Genomic DNA, 24,268 nt, shown 5'->3' on the forward strand with positions numbered 1-24,268 from the left:
TTCAGGTTAGAACCCACAGAAATAGTGAGGTTCAGGTTAGAACCCACAGAAGGGTGAAGTTTAGATTAGAACCCACAGAAGGAGTGAGATTAAGGTTATAACCCACAGAAGGAGTGAGATTAAGGTTAGAACCCACAGAAGGCGTGAGGTTCAGGTTAGAACCCACAGAAGAAGTGAGGTTCAGGTTTGGCCGGGGAGAGGGCGCTCCACTGCTTTTCTCTGAAATCAAAATTTTGTAAAATTCTGAAATAATATTTAATGGGAGTTTGTGTTTCAAACTGTGGCCCCCAAACGCTTTTGTTGCTTAGGGCCCCCAGATTATTAAGTGTGGCCCCGGTTGAGTTAGACGTTCAATCAGTTCTTGGTTTTTCTACCTCTGTTGTTGTCATGGATGAGTGATGATCTCCCAGCAGGTGGCGCTCTGCTCTGACCCAGATCAAGGACAGAGACCCCCTCTCTGTCCTGGATGAGCCCTGCCCCCTAAAACCACCATGACTCAGAGGTGAAGCGAAGATTTGACCATGACTCAGCAATTTCATCACTTCACTCACTCTCACAGCTGTGTGTGTGTGTGTGTGTGTTCTAGACCAGACTCTGGACCTGGACCTGGACCTGACCTGGGTTTAGGGTCTGTTCAGAGACTCAAGGCGTTTTTTGAACACAATGATCACATGCAGCAGTCAGCCGACCACAAGTAAGATTTCCTTTGATGACGTGTGATGAGTTCACTGACAGCTCAGAAACTAACTGATCAGAGCAATAAAACGTCCATTTTATGAGCTTCAGTAACATCATTTTTATACATGGTGGTTCACAAACCCTGGGGCGGGACCCACTGATGGGCAGCAGGTGTTTCCCAAACTTTCTACGTGTGGATCCACTTTTTAATGATGGCAAACTACCATGACCCAAATCACAACATAAATCGTGTGTTATCATCATTCTGAATTACAAACTGACAAGATCTGAGAAAAACTGTGTCATTAGTTATTTATGTTATCGGTTATTTAAGGTTTTATTTAAATCATAAATCATAGACACATAAATCTTAAATTAAAGGTTGAAAACTTTGTTTTAGGACCCAAAAGAAAAATCTCCGATGACCCATCTGTGGGACCTGAACCAGACTTTGGGAACCACGGTTTTAAATAACTCGTATAAACTGAAGTTTTAATAAAATGATTTGTTTAGTCAGCTGTTACAGAGACAGCTGTAAATGACATGACTCACAAATTTGCAATTTACGTTGAGATTTGAGTCGCGATGGTTTGTCGTCGGTTTGTGTTGCTCTCAGGATTCACCAGCAGGGGGCAGAACTCAGTCAGACCGTAGACAGTCTCGTACGTAGCCATGACGACGACAAAGACGACGCCAGTGCCGGCGACAGAAGGTAAAAATATCACAGATTTATTTTTCACAGCAGACATTTTGACTTAAAGTAAAAAAAACAAAAAAAAACCCAGTAAAAGTGGCCGCTTTCCATTTGGGTCCATTAATATTTTGTTGATTCCTCTTTGTCTTCACCGTCACTTTAATCAGATTTAGCATTTCTTTGCTCCTCTACAGTAAAAACAAAGGTTTATATTTGTGACGTGATATCAATTTAAAGTTTGTGTCTTTTTTTCATCAGTATTTACGACGTTGGTGGAAGAAAAGATTCTTTAGTGTCTGTGAACAGCGAAGCATGTGTGTACGTATTTACGCTCGAAAATGACGCACAAGACCACGACAATGGAAGGTAAAACCATGGACAGACACAATCTACTTAAAGTTCCAAAATCTACTTAAAGTTCCAAAATTTACTTAAAGTTCCAAAATCTACTTAAAGTTCCAAGGTTAGAGATGTTTGATGGCACTGCTGAGACTCTCCACTGGAAAAGGTATTTTTTCATAAATGATCATTTTCTGATAGTTTTCTTGTGTTTTGTGTTTATTTTTTAAGACTTGATGACGTTTACGTGACGGACTCTTCAGCGCGTGTGAAGAGCGAAGGATCCGTGTACGAGCACACGCTCGAAAGTGACGACGACCGAAGGTAAAACCTTTACAGACATGTTTTAAGGTCCTGTATGTTGATTTGCTCCTAATAAGAAATGTACATATTTATAATTTACTTATCATAAAAACATAGAAATGTTTTTTTTTTATTCCATAGTGAAATAATGATTTATACTGACATTATCGATGACGTTTACGAGACAAAAGTCTCCTCAGCGTCTGTGAAGAGCGAACGATCCGTGTACGAAAGCAACGACGACGATGAAGACGACGGAAGGTAAAAGGTCGTCTATTATGACCTTTAAAAGACGCAAACCTGTGAAAGAATAAGAAAATAAAGGTGGAAATACAAACGATAAATAATACACCATTGAAAATCAGGAACGCAAAAAATATAGTATATTCTTTTAAATTGAAAATCTAACACATGACGTTCATGTGTAACACTTTACAAATAACGACAAAAAAACAAGTACAGAAGAAAATGAGGGAAAACGCTGACAGTTAGTGTTTAATTCTGGACATTTCCACATTTATTCTTATGGTTGCTCCATAAACGCATTGTTTTTGTGTATATATTTATATTTAAATAATGATTTATACTCACGTTTTAACTGAAACTGTCCTTTGTCTTCAGTATTTATGACATGTACGAGAAAGAAAAGCTGTTAACGTCAGGAACGAGCCAAGGATCCGTGTACGAGCACACGCTCGTCGACGATGAAGAATACGATGAAGAAGACGAAGAATGCGATGAAGAAGATGACGATGGCGACGATGATGAAATTTATAGAAGGTAAAACGTAGCAGACAATAACAACATGACAACAATGTATAAATTCATTGTAATGTATTGTGCGGTGTTTATTTTTATATTTGATATATATTCGATATGTTACTGAATTTAAAATTAAAATGTCTTTTTTTGTGGTGTGAAATTGTTCTTTCTGTTTTTTGTTTTGTTTTTTTAAATTAGTTTTTATGAAATTGACGACGCAGCTTTGCCGCCTGTGAAGAACGAGGGATCGGCGTATCAACACACCATAAACGACGACGGGCGCTGTCATGATGACCATAAAAGGTAAAAGCGTTTGTCAAAGCACGAGTGTGGCCGCATTCCATTTAGTTCTGATCCACACGGAAACAGAACGCAGTGAAATGATCTTTTTCTTTGTGAAAGACTAAATGCTGTGGTACACCTTCAGGCCTGTGTGTGGCACTGTTGCGCTGCCACAGCAGAACTGGAGAGGAAGAACAACAACAAACACATGAAGGAGACAGTGAAGGTTTAGTGAAGACAGAAACTGATGGAATGAAGCCACAATTAAAATGTTTTTTAATTTTCAAATGTTTTTCTCTCACTAAAACGTCAACATTGAAATATCACTTTAAATGTTTCGTTTCTCTCAGTATCGACAACATTTACGACACACCTGAAGGATCCACGCAGCGTCCAAACTTCTGCGAGGACGGACGCCTGGATGATGAAGAGTAAGAAAGAAGTTTAAAGAGAGGACATTTTGTCAAAGTGAGGAAATTTTTTTCGTGAGGACATTTTGTCAAAGTGAGGACATTTTTTGGTGAGGACATTTTGTCAAAGTGAGGACATTTTTTGGTGAGGACATTTTGTCAAAGTGAGGACATTTTTTGGTGAGGACATTTTGTCAAAGTGAGGGACAGTGAGGACATTTTGTTGACATTTTTTGTGAGGACATTTTGTCAAAGTGAGGACATTTTTGGTGAGGACATTTGTCAAAGTGAGGACATTTTTAGTGAGGACATTTTGTCAAGTGAGGACATTTTTTTGAGGACATTTTTGTGAGGACATTTTGTCAAAGGGAGGACATTTTTTGGTGAGGACATTTTGTCAAAGTGAGGACATTTTTTGGTGAGGACATTTTGTCAAAGTGAGGACATTTTTTGGTGAGGACATTTTGTCAAAGTGAGGACATTTTTTGGTGAGGACATTTTTTAAGTGAAAACATTTTGCATGTTTCATGACTCAGACTGTTGGTCGCACATTAGCATGAGGGTACTTTAGCTTAGCATTAGCCCCAGGTGAGAAGTCCCCAGTTGTATGCACTCGCCTGTAAACACACATGACACATGACACAATACATGTGCAGTTCAATCGTGCTAAGGTCGTAGTCCAACAAAGACCGACAACCTACTGGATACCGTGCACGTGTGACTCTGCCCCTGTAGGTGGCGCTGTATCTCTCTATTAGCTAGTGTGTATAGTTAAAACTCAACTTTCGGTTCAGTCCTCGTTGATCGTTAATGTTTTCTCCACAGACTTTATCAGGAGATTCCGGAGTATTTCAGCGCTCAGTGGAAACAGAAAGATCTCAACTCCATATTTACGGTGAGCACATAAACAGGCACAGCTGCTTCTCTAAAATAACGCCAATCAAACACAACTATGGACACAAAATTGGCTGTAATACTCACATGAAACACCTTTTTCTAAATGGTGGACAGTCGAGATATATCCAAAACGTGACAGCTTGAATATATCTGACCTGTGCTTTTTATGAGTTTGTGAACAGTTGTAGGTTACATTATTCCAGAGCTGAAGTATCCTGACATCTTCAACTTCCTGATTAACGTCTCTTCATTTCAGGGGTGGACTGGATAAAAAATTTGGCCCTGGACTTTTTGGTCCAGACTGGTTCAATATAATCCGCGCGTAGATACTGTGCCAACTCGCCCCACTGATGTACATACAAACATGCAAGCCCTTAATAACACCACTATTCTGAGCAATATCCCTTTATATTCTGGAGCCTTGAATAAATGCTTACTGTACCTGCTCTTAATAAGAAGGGTACTGGAGAAAGGATTTCACATTCAAGAGTGTTTATCACTCATTATCACACAGCTGCCTGCTGCCAATCACAAATCTGAGTCGTGTGGAATAGGTTAAGTTTGAACAAGATTACATGCAAAAAATGAGTCTGCATGCAATCACAATGTTGGCTAATTGACTAAAGTATGGAAAACAATAGTATAATGATCTGAAAAATGGACAAAGACTTTTTGTAAATTATTGTAACAGTAGTTAATAAGTGTTTTATTCATTTTAACTATTGTATATAATGTGAAACTATTAAAAAGGACAATAAACCATAAAAACTGACTGTAAAGCATACATATGTAGCATATACTTTATTATTAAAGTTGTTAGATCAATGTCCTTCATGAACAAAATTGGACTGTTGGCACTAAAAAAGATGTTGACACTTTAAACACTTTTACTTTTGTGACCTGATTTGGGAGATTTCATTATAGTTTGAAATTATCAAAAAGTGTGAACATAGCAGATCTACATACTCAAAACACATCACATTGCAACATGTGAGTTGTAAGCATGTAGATCTGCAATTTAGTGTGAAAGTATGAGATGAAAGTATAAAACAGGGCTTAAATGGTCAATACTCCTGGGCCTCTGTAGCCTCTCATAGGGCCATTGAGCCAGGTATTCTTGACAATCAATCGTCACGTCATCTCTCCGTTGCGTTGTGTCTGCAGCTGAGCGCTGTGTTTATCTTTGTTTGCAGCTCCTGCGCCTTGTCTCCGTAACTACGATAACTCTCCCGAGCCCACACTGTGTAGCTTTCAAGACAAGGTGCAGCAAAATAATAATTAAAAAAAAAAACGTCCGTCCCTCAACTGGCCCAAAATCGATTGGCCCACTGGGAAATCTCCCGGTACTCCCGATGGCCATTCCACCCCTGCTTCATTTTACTCCACGGAGTCACTGAAAGTTTACTAAAACCCCGTGGAGGGAAACAAATGGACGCAATCATTGAACTCTGGCGTGTACCGGCTAAAGATAGCGTTGTTGTTGTGTTAACGTTGCTGTGCAGACTAGATCTTGGTAAATCTAGTCTGAGTTCGTGGTTTAAATCAGTTGCTTATGTTTGTTCCCATCACGCTGTCTTCTTCTGCTCGCCGTGAGTTTCACATTTCATAGCAGTGATTCACTTCCACTGTCTTAAAATGTTCTCCCGTTAGCCTGTTAGCCTGTCTCTGGCTATCCAACATCAGTGTGACGTCAGCTACGGGAGCTCGATTGAATGTGTCGTATGTATATATGTATGCCTTTTCTTCAGCGGCTGGAGGAAAACATCTCAAAGTTTATGAAAAGCCAGCTGGCGAGATTCCAGAGGGCTCTCAGTCCCGACTGCCCAGAATTCATGTACTTGGAGAGCCACTGTGAGGATGAAGGCATGATCTACAGTGATGGCGAAGATCAGAGGAGGAGGTGCAGAAAGGCCTTTCTGAAGATCACACTGCACTTTCTGAGGAGAATGGGGATGGATGATCTGGCTAACTCTCTAAAAAACAGTAAGAGACTTTAGAAAGAAGGTTTTACCCAAACATTTTTCTCAAATAAACATGTCCTTATTACACAAAGTATGTCCTCCTGCTCGCAGTGAACAACCAGGTGGAAGTCTTCTTACGAGGTTAATCTCAGGTCTGACCATCAGCTTCAAGATTATAATTTGGATCAGTACATGAAATGGCCCAGTAACCTAGGTTCCAGTGCGGGTTCAGTTTGTCCCACATTAAAATGAACAGTTTTACTGGCTGTTACATCACTGATTAGATTTTTTGTTTGTCCAGGAACGAGAGCTGCGGTGTGCCAGCGAAAAATGAAGTCCACATTAAAGAATACGTTTCAGAGTGCATTGAAGGGAATTAGTACAACAGGAAACCAGACCCTACTGAATCCGATCTATATGGAGCTCTACATCGCAAAGGGAGGGACTAACGAGGACATTCATGAATATGATGTCAAACAGTTTGAAACAGCTTCTTATAAACCACAAGACATCTTTAAAACCTCAGCTGGAAGAGACGGACCAATCAGAAGAGTGATGACAAAGGGCGTGGCTGGCATTGGGAAAACAGTGTTAACACAGAAGTTCACTCTGGACTGGGCTGAAGACAAAAGCAACCAGGACGTACAGCTCATGTTTCCCTTCACCTTCAGAGAGCTGAATGTGCTGAAAGAGAAGAAGTTCAGTTTGGTGGAACTCATCCATCACTTCTTCACTGAAACCAAAGAAGCAGGAATCTGCAGGTTTGAAGACTTTAAGGTGGTCTTCATCTTTGATGGTCTGGACGAGTGTCGACTTCCTCTGGACTTCCACAACACTGAGATCCTGACTGACGTCACAGCGTCCACCTCAGTGGACGTGCTACTGACAAACCTCATCAGGGGGAAACTGCTTCCCTCTGCTCGCCTCTGGATAACCACGCGACCTGCAGCAGCCAATCAGATCCCTCCCGACTGTGTGGACATGGTGACAGAGGTCAGAGGGTTCACGGACCCACAGAAGGAGGACTACTTCAGGAAGAGGTTCAGGGAGGAGGAGCAGGCCAGGAGGATCATCTCCCACATCCAGACATCACGAAGCCTCCACATCATGTGCCACATCCCAGTCTTCTGCTGGATCACTGCAACAGTTCTGGAGAACATGTTGAAAACCAGAGATGGAGGAGAACTGCCCAAGACCCTGACTGAGATGTACATCCACTTCCTGGTGGTGCAGTCCAAAGCGAAGAAGGTCAATCACCGTAGACGGTTAAGGCAAGAAAAGAGGAAGATGATTGAGTCTCTGGGGAAACTGGCTTTTGAGCAGCTGCAGAAAGGAAACCTGATCTTCTATGAATCAGACTTGACAGAGTGTGGCATCGATATCACAGCAGCTTCAGTTTACTCAAGAGTCTTCACTCAAATCTTTAAAGAGGAGAGAGGCCTGTACCAGGACAAGGTCTTCTGCTTTGTCCATCTGAGTGTTCAGGAGTTTCTAGCTGCTCTTCATGTTCATCTGACCTTCATCACCTCTGGAAGAAATCTGATGTCACAACCACAAGCAGCATCACGTTTACCCAGGGTCTTTCAAGATCAACTTAAACTAAGTCATCTGCACCACAGTGCTGTGGAAAAGGCCATGAAAAGTCCAAATGGACATCTGGACCTGTTCCTCCGCTTCCTCCTGGGTCTTTCATTGGAAACCAACCAGACTCTTCTACGAAGCCTGTTGAAACACACAGGAAGTAGCTTAACTAACAAGCAGCAAACAATTGACTTCATTAATGAGAAGATGAAGGAAAACTGGTCTTCAGAGAAAAGCATCAACCTGTTCTACTGCCTGAATGAACTTAAAGACCATTCTCTAACAGAAGAGATCCAAAGGTTCCTGAGATCTGGATATCTTGCTTCGAGGACACTGTCTCCTGCTCAGTGGTCAGCTCTGCTCTTCATCTTACTGTCATCAGGGAAAGATCTGGAAGAGTTTGACCTGAGAAAATACTCCGCTTCAGAGGAGGCTCTTCTGAGGCTGCTGCCGGCGGTCAAAGCCTCCAACAAAGCTGTGTAGGTGGAATGATGTCAATACCAAGCATAAATACACAATATGTGCATTTGCAAGAGGATATTGAAATGTTTTGTTGTTGTTTTTTCTTCATCCTACCTCAGGTTGAGGGACTGTAACCTCTCAGAGAGAAGTTGTGAAGCTCTGTCCTTAGTCCTCAGCTCTGAGTCCTCTAGTCTGAGACACCTGGATCTGAGTGACAACCACCTGCAGGATTCAGGAGTGAAGCTGCTGTCACATGGATTGCAGAGTCCTTACTGTTTGTTGGAGACTCTCAGGTGATGACACAGCCACTGTATCCAAAAATAATAAAAGCACAAATCTTTGAGATTCATCATCTCCTAGTATTCAGCAATGTCATTAAAATATATTTCCACACGCACGACTCTCTTGTGTGATAAGAACATGATTTGTGTTTAGTCTGTCAGGTTGTCTGATCACAGACGAAGGCTGCGTCTCTCTGGCCTCAGCTCTCAGCAAGAACCCCTCCCATCTCAAAGACCTGGACCTGAGCAACAACAACCTGTGGGATTCAGGAGTGAAGCTCTTGTCTGCTGGACTTGCCGACATAAACTGGAGACTGGACACTCTTAAGTATGGGTGGACAACATTTGCTATTTCAAAGTTCCTCAAAGTTACACTAACCTAAAGTGCAAAATGTGCAAAAAAGGGTTAAATTCACCTGATTCCATGATTGAAATCGATTCGCTGGTCTGACTGTGTTTCCTCCTCCAGGCTGGACAACTGTGGAGAGCGGAGGTTAACTCCTGGTGTGAGGAAATGTAAGTTTAATATTTACTCAAAGACTCCAACACATCATAAACTCAGAGAGCCACGATCATACATACAGTAGATAAGGAAATAAACAATATATGGTTTGCAGCTAATGCTATCATTGTGGCTACTGTCCAAAGACAGAAACAACCACAATAATCCTTATTTGGATCAGAAACCCTGTTGAGCCGCATTTTGTAATAACGGTGCATTTTGTAATAAACGTCCAAAATGTAATAACTTTTTCATTTCATTTTGTAATAAACTGCCGCATTTTGTAATAAACTGCCCCAACGCATTTTGTAATACATTTTGCCGCATCATGTAATAAGTTATTACATTTTGAAAAGATTATTACAAAATGCACTTGCAACTTTTTTATTCTCTAGGAAATGTAATAACATGGTGCATTACGTAATAACAATTCTAGAGCATTGTTTATTTGGTTGTTAATTGTATTTTATTTTACTTTAAAGTATTTGTAAAAGTTAGGCCTATTATTAGTATCACTGTATTAGCCTAGTAGCAGTACTTAGCAATTACTATCAGTACACTATTCTAAGGTTGCATTAACAGAGAATATTCTGTAAATTCCAGATTTTTTTTATTGGATACCAAAACCACATCAAGAATAGTTATAAACATCCAACAAACCTTATTATGCTTCTTATAATACAGAAACTCTGGGTATCAAAATTTAATCCATTCGTAAACATTAACATATGCACATACAAAATAGAAACGCTGATGAATAGGTAAAGAACAGCTTTATTTATGCATTTATAGAACCTTTCAACAACAATAAATGCAACCAACACATGCAGGCTTGCGGCCAATTTAAAATAATAATGAACCAATGAATATAAGTTCTACCTTAAACAACGTAAGTGTCTTCTGCTTGTTTAGAGAGCTGCTATGACCAGCAAATTTCTCCACTAAGATTAACTTTAAACAAATATGAAATTGCCTCAAAAGGCTAAACAAACAACAAAATTTCTATTTCCAAAATATATCCGTAATTTCAAATTGTCCATGTCTAATATGTCTAATTACCAGCCAAGCCATAAACCACTTGGAATGTTTCCCAAACAGCTCCTTGAGTTTTAATGCCACACCACCAAAGCGCCCTGCTGCTTTGTACAACCTTTGTACACTAATTGTGTGCTTTCCAACGACGTCCAACCCAAGGCTTTGGCTTAATGACAAAATGTTTAACTCCCAAAACTAAACTGCATTTTGTGCCTTTTTTTTTTTTTTGCACTTTTATTTTATTTGTGGAATTTCATTTCAAGTACTAAAATATTTTATCTTGAATTAATATTTAAGAAGGTATTTTAATTATTACAATTTTGATAACCCACCACCACCTGCGGCATCACAGTAATTCAAATTGCTTTATGAATGTTGATCTTACGTTATAGCCCTAGATTTGTCTCAATAAAGGATGCTATCATTAAAGAGGACGCTGCTTTTGTAGGAATACTGAAAAACAAGGTTTTAACAAATTTATTGTTTTCACACCTGTTATAACATTTTTAGCCTTTTAATAGCTATTTCGATGCTTACTATTTATGACTGTGTTAACCCTTTCGCCGCCAAAGATATTCCAAAAATGTATGAAATATTAATATTAATTTTCCAAAAGGCTGTAACTTGAAACTGATAAGAGATAAACTTATGCTGTAAATGAGATAAACCTTAACCACAACCCTAAGTTTGTGATGGGACTAAATTTACCAATCTAATTTGCATATTATGACATTCATTGTGATCTGGGATGTGTTGTTTAAATGATCACTTTATTTTTTGAGCAGTGTACTATTGTGTGTGTGTGTGTGTGGGTGGGTGTAGTTTTGCACATGCACAGTTTTCCTTCAAATGTGTTATTACCTGTCGGTCATTAAAAGTTATTAACTTTTAATATGTACTTAGAGGCATAGATTTCAGTTTTACTTTACAAACTGTTTTTAATGCAGTGAGCATAACTTGGACAATGCAGGTTTAAATTCAGTCATATAATTTCTTATCCAGGGCAAAACATCTACATAACTTTAGATCAACTGCAAAATGTCTTTATACTTCCATATATTCAATTACACAGATAATATTTGACACAGTTTTTTCATACCTGGCATCATGTTGAACTCTGTTGGCTGTCATGAGTGCATGATCTTTGTAGAACTGATGCAGCAGCCAATCAGATTACAGCCCGCCCTCCCCTCCCTGGCTGAGTGACAGACCATGTAGAGCTTTGAATTTGGCCATAAGTTATTGGCCTATATAATTCAAAACGTGTTCTGTCATACATAGATTTATTGGGCTACATAAATTGCATAAAAAACAACAAAAAGTCACTCTTGTATAAATTCATTGTTTAACAAACAACAATAGGTATTATTACATAATACACCATGTTATTACATTTCCTGGAGAATAAAAAAGTTGCAAGTGCATTTTGTAATAATCTTCTCAAAATGTAATAACTTATTACATAATGCGGCAAAATGTATTACAAAAAAAGTTATTACATTTTGGACGTTTATTACAAAATGCACCGTTATTACAAAATGCGGCTCAACAAATCCTGTTGTTTGTGGCCTGGTTGGATGACAGAATTGGCTGCTTCTCTTCCTAACTGATCGAGTAGACATAATTTCACCTGGATGTTGGTTTAAAGCTCTCTGTTGTTGAATTGGACATTGGTAGAGTCAGGACAAATCAGCCTTGTGAGTTACTTAGCAAAGCCTTTAATAAATCCAGGGCTGAATTGTTGTTTTGGTAAGAATGGTTGAATCGGATTAGTCCAAAGAAATATAACATACATTCTTTCCAAACTATCTTTTCTTGAGCTGGATGGAAAAGGTCACAAGGTCAAAGAAAGATGTGAAGGAGATATAAGTCAAACATCTGACTGTGCTGACATAGATAGAATAAAGAAGGATGTGACATCATGTGTGTGAAGAATCTCAGATATCCAGTATCTTCTGGAGAGTAGATATGGACAAGTGGACTTTATTGAGTTAAGTTTCACTTGTTATTGAAGAAGCTTCTTCAGTTCTGACAGAAACCTCCAAAGTTCTTTAGACAGTCCTTATGTTAAACAGTACAACGTTAATCACCAATCATCTTTAGCCAGTAAGAGGTTGACGGTAAGAACTCCTGTGATGTCAGAGTGAAGGTGTTTCAGATATTAGAAAGCATCAGCAACAACTTCTTTTTTTTTTTCCTAGTAGGGCATGTAATATATGATGATATGCATGTGCATGACGAGTCTGGGATACTCATAACTGCAGTATTTTTATTTATTTGTTTTATGATTATGTGTTGCGGGCAGCCGGACCGGACAGGGGGACAGGGAGTGGACTGACAAGGGGATGGGGAGTGAGCGGAGAGGAGGAAGGGAGGGGGAGTGAGAGAGAGAGAGAGAGCGAGAGAGAGAGGGAGAAAAAAGAAGAGAGAAGGAGATCGAGAGTGAGAGAGAGGGAGAGCAAGGTGGACAACAGTATAATACATGGGTTAGTACCATTAAATTGAGATGATATAAAGTAGACAGAACATACCTGATAAGACAGAACCTAGGCAACTTAAGGGTGACATTAGTGTGTTAGTAACAGGTTAATAACATTGAACAGTTGAAATTATTTAGCGTATACAGAACATACTTTCAGGTACAGTTTATATAGTAATTGTTAATGACCACATCAAGAGAGTATGTCCGGGCTTACAACAGTTATATCAGTTAAATTTAATTTATCTTAGCGTGTTAGTGTGTGTGTGTGTGTGTGATCGTGTATATCAGTGTATATGTGCAGGAGTTGTCATTAGGTATGATTGGAATTGGGGTGGGGGACCGTGCCAATGTCCGGTCCGTCCCCAGCGACGGCCCGAAAATCATCCAGGCGCCTAAGGCGCCCAGTAGTCGTACCGGGCAGGAGAGGCCCACATCCACCACTCCCAGGATAGCAACGCATCCGCCCCGCAGGGGGCCCGTCGGAGGAATGCGGGGGGAAAGCCCCCCCCACCCAGGGTCGACCCGAGGGGGCCGGCGGCGACAAGACCACGGACAGAGGCCGAACCACCCCACACCCAGGCAGGCCGCAGAGGCCCAGGGCCTCCGCACCCAGAGCCCGCCAGCGCCCAAGGGCAGGGCCAGCCCACCACGGGGGGAGCAGAGCCCCCCCAGACCGCCCACCAGGGAGGCACGGCCAGATACCCACCACCGTCACCCCCACCGCCCCCCAGAAGCCGACCGCACGCCCCCCAGCCCAGGGAGGGACAGGCGGAGGTCCACGTAGGGCCACCAGCCAAGGGGGCCCCCAGAGACAGAAGAGAGGCAGACCCCCGAGCCGGTCCAGACCCCCCAGGTAGAGGCAGGGCCAATGGTCCAAGGACCCGCCGCGCCCAACCCCGCGGTGCCCCGGAGAGGGGTCCCCCAACATCCAGGAGCATCTGCGCCCGCCGACGACCCCCGCCGGGTAGGCAGACTGCCGCCCACCACCGCACCTTCAGGGAGGTGCGTCATGATGAGCCACAACCATGCCTCCCGGACACCCCCCAGACCGAGCGCAGGGGACCCGATCCCCCACGTCCAGCGACGCCTCATGGCCACCACTGCTGCCCCCACCCAGACCGCCAGTCCCCACACGGCCAGGGGGTGGGCAGGAATCGAGCGCTCAGGAGTGCACCCACGACCACCCCCCCCACCCCAGCCCACCGGTGATTGATTTGGAGGTGTGTGCATGTGTGTGGTGTGTGATACGATGTATGTTGGTATCTGGGGTGTAGTTAAAATGGCGGAGGGAGATGTGGCACGGGCGTCCCACTGTTGGCAGACAGTGGGGCCGTCGACGTGTCTCTCGCCCACCAGGCCCTAATGTCTAACATGCGATAAAATTTGGGGAAGGGTGGCAGATCATCGGGGGAACGGAGAGTGGCCCCATCATGTGATGGTCCCACCCCCCGACTCCCCACCATCTCAGCCACACACCCCCCGGTGCCCTAGATGTGTGTGTTTAGATGTATCATCTGCGGTGGGGGGGGGCGTAGGGGGTGGGCAAGAGTGCCCCCCCAAGTAGGTTGCCAGCTTCCTGACTGGCAGGGCCATATGTCCCATTCCCACTCACCCCCGGCCAAGAAGGGAGCAACCCGTCCAGGCCAGGGACACGCCATGGCATCCCATGAGTGCCGCCGGGGCGGAGGACCAGATACCCCCACACCCGACCAGAAGGTAGGACCCCGGTGAGCACACCAGCCCCGACGAGGCAGGACCCACACCCAGGCCATCACGGCACTACTGACGGCAGCAATCCTCAGACCCCGGCCCCGCCCACAGCCCAGGAACAGTCCAGACCAGGCCCACGCTCCACCCCATCTCCCACCCCAAGGGTCCCCAAAGCAAGGCGCCCCCCCGCGTGCCCCCCACCATGCCCCCCCCAAGGGACGGAGGACGCACAAGTCCGCTCCAGAGCGCAGCAGGAGCACAGCAGCGTGTACCGCCCCGCCACCCCGGAGGGCAGAACCCAGGGAGGATCACCCCCCCCCCACTATGGGCCAACCCCACCCCCCAGCGCCCCGCAGGCCCCAGCGTACAGAGACCCAGACCCCCTACCCCCACCCGCAGTGCGGCGCCAGCCCAGCCCCAGCCCACGGCCCACCACCCCCAACCCCCACGGGCCCCCCAGGCCAAGGTGGCAGCCCCCCCACAAATCCACCCCGACCCCCGTAGGGCAGACCCACAGCCACCGAGGGACGGTAGCCCCAGGGCCACCAACCCACACAGACCACCAGACATCCCCAGTACCCCAGATGCACGGCCCGCAACACCACGGACCGACCAGGGGAGACACAGTCACCAACCCGCCCTAGGAAATATAATCAATTAGAGGTGTCCAGGTCAAATCAAATATAGGTAATTGTTTCTTTATGGAAGCAGACATTCTCTCCATAGAGATGTGATCTGAAATTAAATTTCTGTATTGGTTTAAACTTAAGTTTTTCTTGTTTTTCCAGTTCAAGAGGATAGTTTTCTTGGCGATGCTTAGGCTGTTGATTAATACGTGCGATTTTTCCATGTTTATATGTATTACGTTTAAATCACCCAGTATGCATAGCGTGGGGGAAGGTGGTATGGTGTATTCGAGATATGCTGAGAGGTCCTCGCATACCCTACACCAGAAGTTATACACCGGTGTGCATAGCCATATAGCATGCATGTAGTTATCTGCTGTGTTTTCGTTGCAGTTTGTGCAGATATTTGATGGTGAGAGCCCCATTCTGAACATCCTTTGTCCTGTGTAGTGTGTTCTGTGTAAGATTTTGTATTGTATTAGTTGTAGGTCTGGATTTTTTATCAATTTGAATGTGTTAGATGATATCTGTAACCAGAAATTTTCATCTAGGCTGATGGATAGGTCCGCCTCCCATTTTGTGGTTGGTAAAGAGATTATGCAATCATTTTTAGTCAATAGTGCATGTGTTTTAGACACCATTTTGGGAGACATAAGGTTTAGAAATTGTTTGATCATTGGAGGTAGTTCTAGATCCAATTTACTGGTTTTAAACCTCGTCTGGATTACAGATTTTATTTGTAGATAATCAAAGGACGTGTTGCTGTTAATGCCATATTGTTCCACTAAGTTATGGAATGGGATGAATTTGTTATCTTGAAGAATTTGTTCCAGGTGCCTTATACCTTTTTCTTGCCATGATTTGAGTTTTAGTGTTGTTTTATTCCGTAGTATGTCTGGATTATTCCAGATTGGGGTATATTTACATGGGATATGCGAGGACCCAGTGAGTTTGATAAATTCCCACCAGGCTGACAAGGAGGTATTTATATTTATGCTTTTAAAGCACTGATGCTGTTTAATGGTTTTGCTTATAAATGGTAGATAGGAGATTTTAATTTCATTACAGAGTGTTTGTTCGATGTCTAGCCACAGACTGTCCAGTGGTTTGGGTTGGAACCATTTTTGGACATAGTGAAGCCTATTTGCAAGAAAGTAGTTGTGGAAGTTTGGAAGTTCCAGACCACCATAGGCTTTTGCTTTTTGGAGTGTTTTTAAACTGATGCATGCTGGTTTGGTTTTCCAGAGGAATTTTGTGGTGGCAGAGTCTAAGGATTTAAACCAGATTGGTGAGGGTTTAGTTGGAATCATTGAGAACAGGTAATTGATTTTTGGTAAGATCATCATTTTCATGGTGTTAACTCTTCCCATAAGTGATATAGGTAAGGAATTCCATCGTAGGAGGTCATCCTCTATTGATTTAAGTAGTGGGGTATAGTTTAATTGTGCTAGATCTGACAGCCTGGAGGAAAAATTTACACCCAAATATCTAATGTTTCCAGATTTCAGAGGACAGGATGGTGATGATTTGAAGTCATGGTTGATTGGTAGGATGATCGATTTTGCCCAGTTTATCGAGTAATCTGATATGGCTGAGAATTTATTAAGAAGTGTAATAGTCTCAGAGAGAGAGCTTTGTGAGTTTTGGAGGAAAAGTAATACATCATCAGCATAGAGGCTTATTTTGTGATGTAGTTTTGTTGTTTGAATACCTTTGATATTTTTGTTTGTGCGAATAGCCGCTGCGAGTGGTTCGATAAAGATGGCGAAAAGCGACGGGGAGAGTGGACAGCCTTGTCTGGTGCCTCTCTGGAGAGTGAAGCTTGGAGAAGTTTGATCATTTGTTCTGACAGAGGCAATGGGAGAACTGTATAAAATTTTGATCCAGGAGATGAGTTCTTCTCCGAATCCAAATTTTTCCATTGTGGCAATTAGGAATTTCCAGTTTACTCTATCAAATGCTTTTTCTGCATCTAGTGAAACCACTGCTGCTCTAAATTTATTAATTGTGCAGTAGTCTATTACATTTACTAATCTGCGTGTATTATTAGTTGAATGTCTATCCTTAATGAATCCTGTCTGATCTGGGTGAATTATGAAGGGGGTGATTTTTTCCAGTCTCCTTGCTAAGGCTTTGCAGATGATTTTAAGATCTGCGTTTATGAGTGAGATGGGGCGATAGCTAGATGGGAGTGACGGGTCTTTCTCAGGTTTGAGGTGGAGACAGATATGTGCTGTATTTATGTGTGTGGGGAGAGTGTTACTTTCCTTGATTTTTATTATCATTTTATAGAATGTTGGTGCTAGTATGGACCAGAATGTTTTGTAGAATTCCACTGGGAATCCGTCTGGTCCTGGGGCTTTCCTGTTTGGCATATGGTGTAGGGCCTCATTTAGTTCAGCTATTGTGATATGGGACTCCATAGAATGAACCTGTTCATTATTAAGTTTTGGTAGATCTATGGAGTTTAAAAATGTGTTTATGTCTGTACTTGATGAGTTATTGTTTGATGAGTATAAGTTTTTATAGAAATCTCTAAAAATTTTGTTTATTTCTTCCGGTGCATGGGTTAGTTTACCGTCTGGGTCTTTTATAGAGTGGATAGTTGTTTTTTCTTTGTTTAATTTAAGTTGGTTAGCTAGGTATTTACTGGATTTATTGTTATGTTCAAAGTTTTCCAAGCGTAATCTCTCCAGTTGGAACTGCGTTTTCCTTTCTATTATTTTGTTTAATTCAAGTTTTAATTTTCTTATATTATTCAGCAGGTTCTCATCTTGGGATGCAGCATAGGCAGTCTCTAATGTTTTTATTTTATGTTGTAGTTCTAATTCCAGTAGGTTTTCTTTCTTCTTTTTAAATGAGGAGTATGAGATTATTCTACCCCTCATAACTGCTTTTGCTGCCTCCCAGAGGACATCTGGTTGTGTTTCTGGCAGGTCGTTTGTTTCTAGAAAAATTAACCACTCTTTTTCAAAGTATTTGATGAAATTTGGATCATCTAGTAATGATGTATTAAATCTCCAGTTTCTGATTGGTGGTGTGATGGCCTTATTAGTTATCTTTAGTGAAACTGGTGCATGGTCACTAATGGTGATAGGGTGAATCAGAGTGTCTGTGACGTCTGATAGAATTGAGCTGTTGGTGAGAAAGAAGTCTATTCTAGAGTAGGAATTGTGTACAGGTGAGAAGAAGGTGTATTCTTTATCAGCTGGATGACAGGAGCGCCAAGCATCACAAAGACCATAATCACTCATGTATTGTTTAAGTGTTTCTGTTGATTGCCAGTTCCGTGTTGTTCCTGCCTTACTGAGCCTATCAAGTTCTGGGTTGAGTACCATGTTGAAGTCCCCTCCTATTATCAGTGTTGTGTCTAAGTGAGTGGACAGTGAGGAGAAGAACGTGTGAAAAAAGGAGGGGTCATCAACATTAGGACCATATATGTTAGATATACAGAAGTTTGTATTATTGATTAATAAGTGAAGTATTATAAATCTACCTTCTGGGTCTATCATAGTGTTCTTATGTATGAAGTTTAATTTTCTATTAATCATGATGGCGACTCCTCTCTGTCTAGAGTTGTAGCTTGCTGTGTATATGTGGGGAAATTGTGATGAGGTGAGCTGGCAATCTGACTTAGCTAAGTGAGTCTCTTGTAGTAAGACAATGTCCGCTTGGAGACTATTTAGGTGGTTGAGGACTTTAAGTTTTTTATGTTTCGAGCCAATTCCACGCACATTCCAAGTGACAAGCCTGAGTGTATTCATCTTATTAACCATATTTATTTATCTAGTGTAGCCTGTGTGTGTTTTCTGTGCATGTGCACAAGCTGATGTTCAACACAGGGTGTGTGTGTTCCCATGTAAGTATGTGTGTGTGTGTGCCTGTCTGACAGCCTATGTGTGAGTGCTGTTGTCTAGGATAGGGTATGTGTGTGCGTGTATGCATGTGTGTGTGTGCATGTGTGCTTGTCTGACAGCCTATGTGCGAAACTACAGCCTGTATGTGGATGTGTGTGTATGTGTCTACGTGCTTGTAACGTGTTTGTGTGTGTATTATGTGCATGTGTGTGCGTCTGTCTGTCTGATAAACTGCAATACTACAGCTTGTATGTGGATGTACATATGTGCGTGAGTTTACGTGTTCAGCATGTGTATGCATGTATATGTGCGTGTGTGAGAGAGAGAGTGCATGCGTTTGTGCTGTTGTATGCAGGGGCCTCGTTTTGATGTGGTCATTAATTACAGGATACATGTTGTCGATTGTGACATAGTATACTCTAGAAATACATGAACATAGAAAAACATAAAAACATAAACATGAAAAACACATAGAGGGATACAGTGATAGAAATAACCAACCAAAGTCCAACAATATTCTTACCGTCTTCTTTTTTACCTTGGTGTACGCTACGGAGATGTGCAGTGATTGTGAATTTAGTGGCGGATTAAATGAAGGAGCGAAGGAATAATGTGAGTGTGGATTTAATTATGGTTTTATTGTATTGATTTAATGTGAGCGATATATCGGTTTACCGTGTGTTTAGTAGAGCCAGGGGGTTACCTCTTTGTCCCGGTATAACTGACCGTTGACGTAGAGCTTGTCTACTGCTATTACTGCCCGGGATCCGCCGTCAATAAACTTTCTTCTCACCGGGAACAGTCTCCTGCGTCGCTCCAGGATTTCTTTCGGGAACTGGTCGTTTACGCTGAAGTCCGTTCCTCGCAGCTCCCTGCCTCGGCTCTTGACCAACTCCTTTTGTTTGAACTGTTCGAATTTGACAACAATCGGACGTGGTCGCTGGCCTTCCTGTCGTCTTCCTCCTAGACGATGGGCCCGGTGGAATGGAATGTTTTTGACAGTGTCTGCCGGGAGTTTGAGTTGTTTTATAATGAAGTTCTTAACTGTCGCTTCTGCGTCTTCTTCGTTTTTTTCCGGGATCCCAGAGAAAACTAAATTGTCTCTCATGCTGCGTGCCTGTAGATCAGTAATTGAGTTCTTTATGTGAGTATTTTCTTCTCTGAGGCGCCTCGTTTCCTCAGTGAGCGTTTTAACCGACCCTTGAAGTGTGTTATTTTCTGCCGCGAGCTGGGACACCTGTTGCTGGCTGAACTCAAGAGATTCTCGCAGCGATTGGAATTCCTTGTGCAGAATCTCTACCAGAGAGAGTCGGCCATCAAAGGTGTCCAGCTTCGCGTTGATGGAGGTAAGAATCTCCGTGAAGTCGCTGTCAGCTGATGAGGCTGCTCCAGGTGAGTCCTCCGGGCGACTGCGTTTGGAGGAGGGGGTAACCGCTGGTTGTTTAGGTTTCCCCATTACGACTCGTTCAAAGTACTCGTCGATGTAGTCCTCCAGATCCTCCAGTCTCCCGTATTTGCCCTCTTCCCGTGCAGAAAAGGAGATGTGACTGACAAGTAGTTTTTTCCCTTATTTTTCCTTCTTGATAGTATACTGTGTGGCAATGTTTGGGCTAGACGCGCGCCGCCATGTTTTGGTTTGGTTGCACAATCTCGCGCAGTCTCGCGATACTACCACATCTCCCTCGCGATTGCAGACCTCACGTTGGATTCCTGTATGGTTTGTAAAGCAACAACTTCTATACTTTATTACTTATATAACGATTTGTGAAACACTCCCATCATTCCTGAGATGCTTTGCCGCCTGAACTATGGAAATCTCTCAGCATAAAAGTCTCTTTAATGCAATAATTTAAGCTGGAAGCTTAGCCTGTGGTAGAGGTAGCAGATGCGCTAGGGTTGACAAGTTGCTGTTTGAGAAGTACCTGGACAAGCAGAGGCTGATCTGCAGTCGTTGGCTGAAAGAAGGATTAAGGAACTGATGATGAAATGACAGGGTATGACCATGAGGTCTGATTCTGGCAGATGTCAGGGAAGGTTCAGTGACAGAACTCTAAGGTTGCTAAACATAGATGATGGTTGGAGATTTGGCCACAATCTCAACACCCTGAGCTGAGGTTGACATTGATTCTTTGGTAAGGTTAAGAAAAACAATTTCAGTTTATGTTGGTTAAAGTGGATGAAAGGTGGTCAGATCTGAGGTTATTTGGACCGGCTCCCGAATCCAAGGTAGGCAACATCACCAGACAGCATTATGTTTGATGAAAAACTGCTTTTTTTTCCCTGCACCAGTTTCCTGTGAACTCACACTGGACCCGAAATCAGCGCATAAAAACCTCAGACTGTCCGACTGCCACAGGAAGGTGGATCTGGTGACCAAGCCACGGCCATACATCGACGATCCAGAGAGGTTCGACGTCTTCTGTCAGCTGTTGTGTAGAAATGGTCTGAGCGGTCGCTGTTACTGGGAGGTTGAGTGGTACGGACGAGTCGACGTAGCAGTGACCCTGAGAGGAATCAGAAAGAAAGGATACAGGAAAGCCTGCAGGTTTGGAGGAAATGATCAGTCCTGGTGTCTGAGCTGCTGTGACGACTTTTACTCCGTGTGGCACGACAACAAAGAGACACGCATCCGCTCGCCCTCCATCTCTCACAGAGTAGGAGTGTATGTGGACTGTCTCGCTGGTATCTTGTCTTTCCACAGAGTCTCTGACGGCTCACCTATCCACCTTTACACCTTCAACTTCAAATTCTCTGACCTACTGTACCCTGGCTTTAGGGTGTGGTTCGGTTCAGTGTCTCTGTGTCAGCAGTGAAACGCTGACACTGTTTAATCAGTGTCTTCTATTAAAGTCTTGATAACTGTTGCAACTTGATTCAGCTGCATTTTTACGCTCATTTTAGAACATTCCTAATCCTTGGTCAGTCTTTAGCATTAGTAATTTGTATTTATTGTTAACATAGAGCCATTGCTAATGGAAAGACCAGTTGTTAGAACATGTTATTGTGCAGACTGAGCTCCAATAGCAAAACAGTGTGTTCACTTCTTGACAGTAAGAAGCCAATCAGAGCCTGGTGTAAACCAAAACGTGGTGTGTTTCCACCGAGTGGAATAGTACCAAAGTAACCGGTCCCAACCATTACCTCTCTCTGTACCCTTCCCCTGGGGGAGTAATACGGTACGGGTGGAGCTCGACCCACGAAAGTCAGTGACAGAAAAGCGTCACTCAGCCGGTGTTTCTTCAGTCTATTCTCATACAAAGTGAGCAAAAAAAGGATGTCCTCCATTGTTGTTGTCATGTAACACTACGTATCTCACTGGCGTGGCCATCAGGCACAGCGCACACCCCGCCTACCAAGTAAAAGTACTGTAAACCCAAGCCTGACCCAGGGCTTTACTGTTCCAAACCATACCGTACTGTACCAGACTGAGCTGCACCTAATCCTTGGTCAGGATGATGGAAACACGGCTACAGATAATGATGGAACTGAGAGCACATTATTCCAGAGAGAGTTGGTGTTTTTCCTGATTCTAATGAAACATGTTTGTTAGACGGATGATTAACAGCCTCATCTGGACGACTGAGCGTTAGAATTGGAGGTAGCGTCAGGTCGTGTATTTGCCTGTCTTGATGTTGCCTGTGTTCTCCGAGGTTTATGTAATTCAAATAAATTCCTGAAACTTTACAAATCCTAGTCTTTATTCACCATTCTAAGTGAAGACCTGCTGCAGCGTGGAGGACATTTCTGAATCTGTCACTCCATCTTCAAACAACTCCTTAAATCCTAAATCGCCTTACATTACATTACATTACATGTCATTTAGCAGACGCTTTTATCCAAAGCGACTTACAAAAGTGCATTTAAACATTTGGGTACAAATAAGAGCTAGAAGTAAGTAAGAGCTTCAAGTAGATCAAACTATGAAGTGCTAGTCATAAGTGCGATGTACAAGTTTTTTTTTTGTCCTCTTAGTCGAGGTAGAGTCGGAAGAAATGTGTTTTTAGTCGGTGGCGGAAGATGTGGAGGCTTTCAGCTGTCTGGATGTCGATGGGGAGACCATTTGGGAGCGAGGACAGTGAACAGTCTCGAGTTCTGCGAGTGCCTCTGCGATCCTCTCAGTGAGGGGGCAGCGAGCCGGTTTGTCGATGCAGAGCGGAGTGGGCGGGCTGGGGTGTAGGTTTTGATCATGTCCTGGATGTAGGCTGGACCGGATCCGTTTGTAGCATGGAACGCAAGCACTAGAGTCTTGAAGCGGATGCGAGCAGCTACAGGAAGCCAGTGAAGGGAGCGGAGGAGCGGTGTAGTGTGGGAGAATTTTGGTAAGTTGAAGACCAGTCGAGCTGCTGCATTCTGGATGAGTTGCAGAGGTCGTATGGCACATGCAGGAAGACCAGCCAGGAGGGAGTTGCAGTAATCCAAGCGTGAGATGACAAGAGCCTGGACCAGAACCTGTGCCGCCTTCTGGGTTAGAAGAGGCCGTATCCTTCGGATGTTGTGCAACATGTATCTGCAAGATCTAGCTGTTGCAGCAATGTTGGCAGTGAGGGAGAGATGGTCAAGTGTCACACCCAGGTTCCTTGCGGTATGAGAAGGAGTTACCACAGAGTTGTCGAGGGTGATGGTTAGGTCTGTGGTGGGAGAGCTTTTTCCTGGGAGAAAAAGAAATTCAGTCTTATCGAGATTGAGTTTCAGGTGATGGTCAGACATCCACTGAGAGATGTCAGTCAGACAAGTGGTCATCCGTTCTGCTACCTGTGTGTCGGAGCTGGGAAAAGAGAGAACGAGTTGGGTGTCATCGGCGTAGCTGTGATAGGAAAAACCATGAGAGCGAATAACCGAACCAAGAGAGTTGGTGTATAGAGAGAAGAGGAGAGGGCCCAAGACAGAACCCTGAGGGACCCCAGTAGCTAGAGGACAGGGTTCCGACACGGATCCTCTCCAGGTTACTCTGTATGTTCGGTTTTGAAGATAGGACGAGAGCAGGGTAAGTGCAGAGCCTGAGACACCTAGTTCTTGAAGGGAGGAAGTAAGGATCTGGTGGTTAACTGTGTCAAACGCTGCAGAAAGGTCCAAGAGGATGAGCACAGAGGAGAGAGAGGCAACCCTGGCAGTGTGGAGTTGCTCAGTGACAGCAAGAAGTGCAGTTTCGGTCGAGTGACCTGCTTTAAAACCAGACTGAAGAGGATCAAGAAGGTTGTTCCGGTGAAGGTAGGATGAGAGTTGATTAAAGATAGCGCGCTCCAGAGTTTTGGAGAGAAAAGGAAGAAGAGAGACAGGTCTGTAGTTATTTACTTCAGACGGGTCAAGGGTGGGTTTTTTAAGGAGGGGGGTCACTCTGGCCACTTTAAGAGAGTCCGGAAAGCAACCAGATGATAGAGATGTGTTAATGAGGTGGGTGAGGAAAGG

At 43.3% G+C, this 24,268-nt stretch overlaps 1 protein-coding gene across 1 annotated transcript; it reads left to right on the top strand.

Moving 5' to 3' along the window:
• The first annotated feature begins 268 nt into the window (after positions 1-268).
• Positions 269-22,235, top strand: LOC122784334 (protein NLRC3-like). Its single transcript, XM_044049568.1, has 16 exons — positions 269-502; positions 587-694; positions 1,295-1,390; positions 1,631-1,738; positions 1,943-2,035; positions 2,156-2,275; positions 2,636-2,794; positions 2,975-3,079; positions 3,409-3,489; positions 4,294-4,363; positions 6,114-6,348; positions 6,628-8,386; positions 8,489-8,662; positions 8,805-8,978; positions 9,120-9,166; positions 21,152-22,235. The coding sequence occupies exons 1-16, from the start codon at positions 492-494 to the stop codon at positions 21,673-21,675; spliced, it is 3,864 nt and encodes a 1,287-aa protein (XP_043905503.1). The 5' UTR covers positions 269-491; the 3' UTR covers positions 21,676-22,235.
• Positions 22,236-24,268: the final 2,033 nt, after the last annotated feature.

The sequence above is a fragment of the Solea senegalensis genome, linkage group LG17 (assembly GCF_019176455.1).
Source record: "Solea senegalensis isolate Sse05_10M linkage group LG17, IFAPA_SoseM_1, whole genome shotgun sequence".
Lineage (NCBI taxonomy): Eukaryota > Metazoa > Chordata > Actinopteri > Pleuronectiformes > Soleidae > Solea > Solea senegalensis.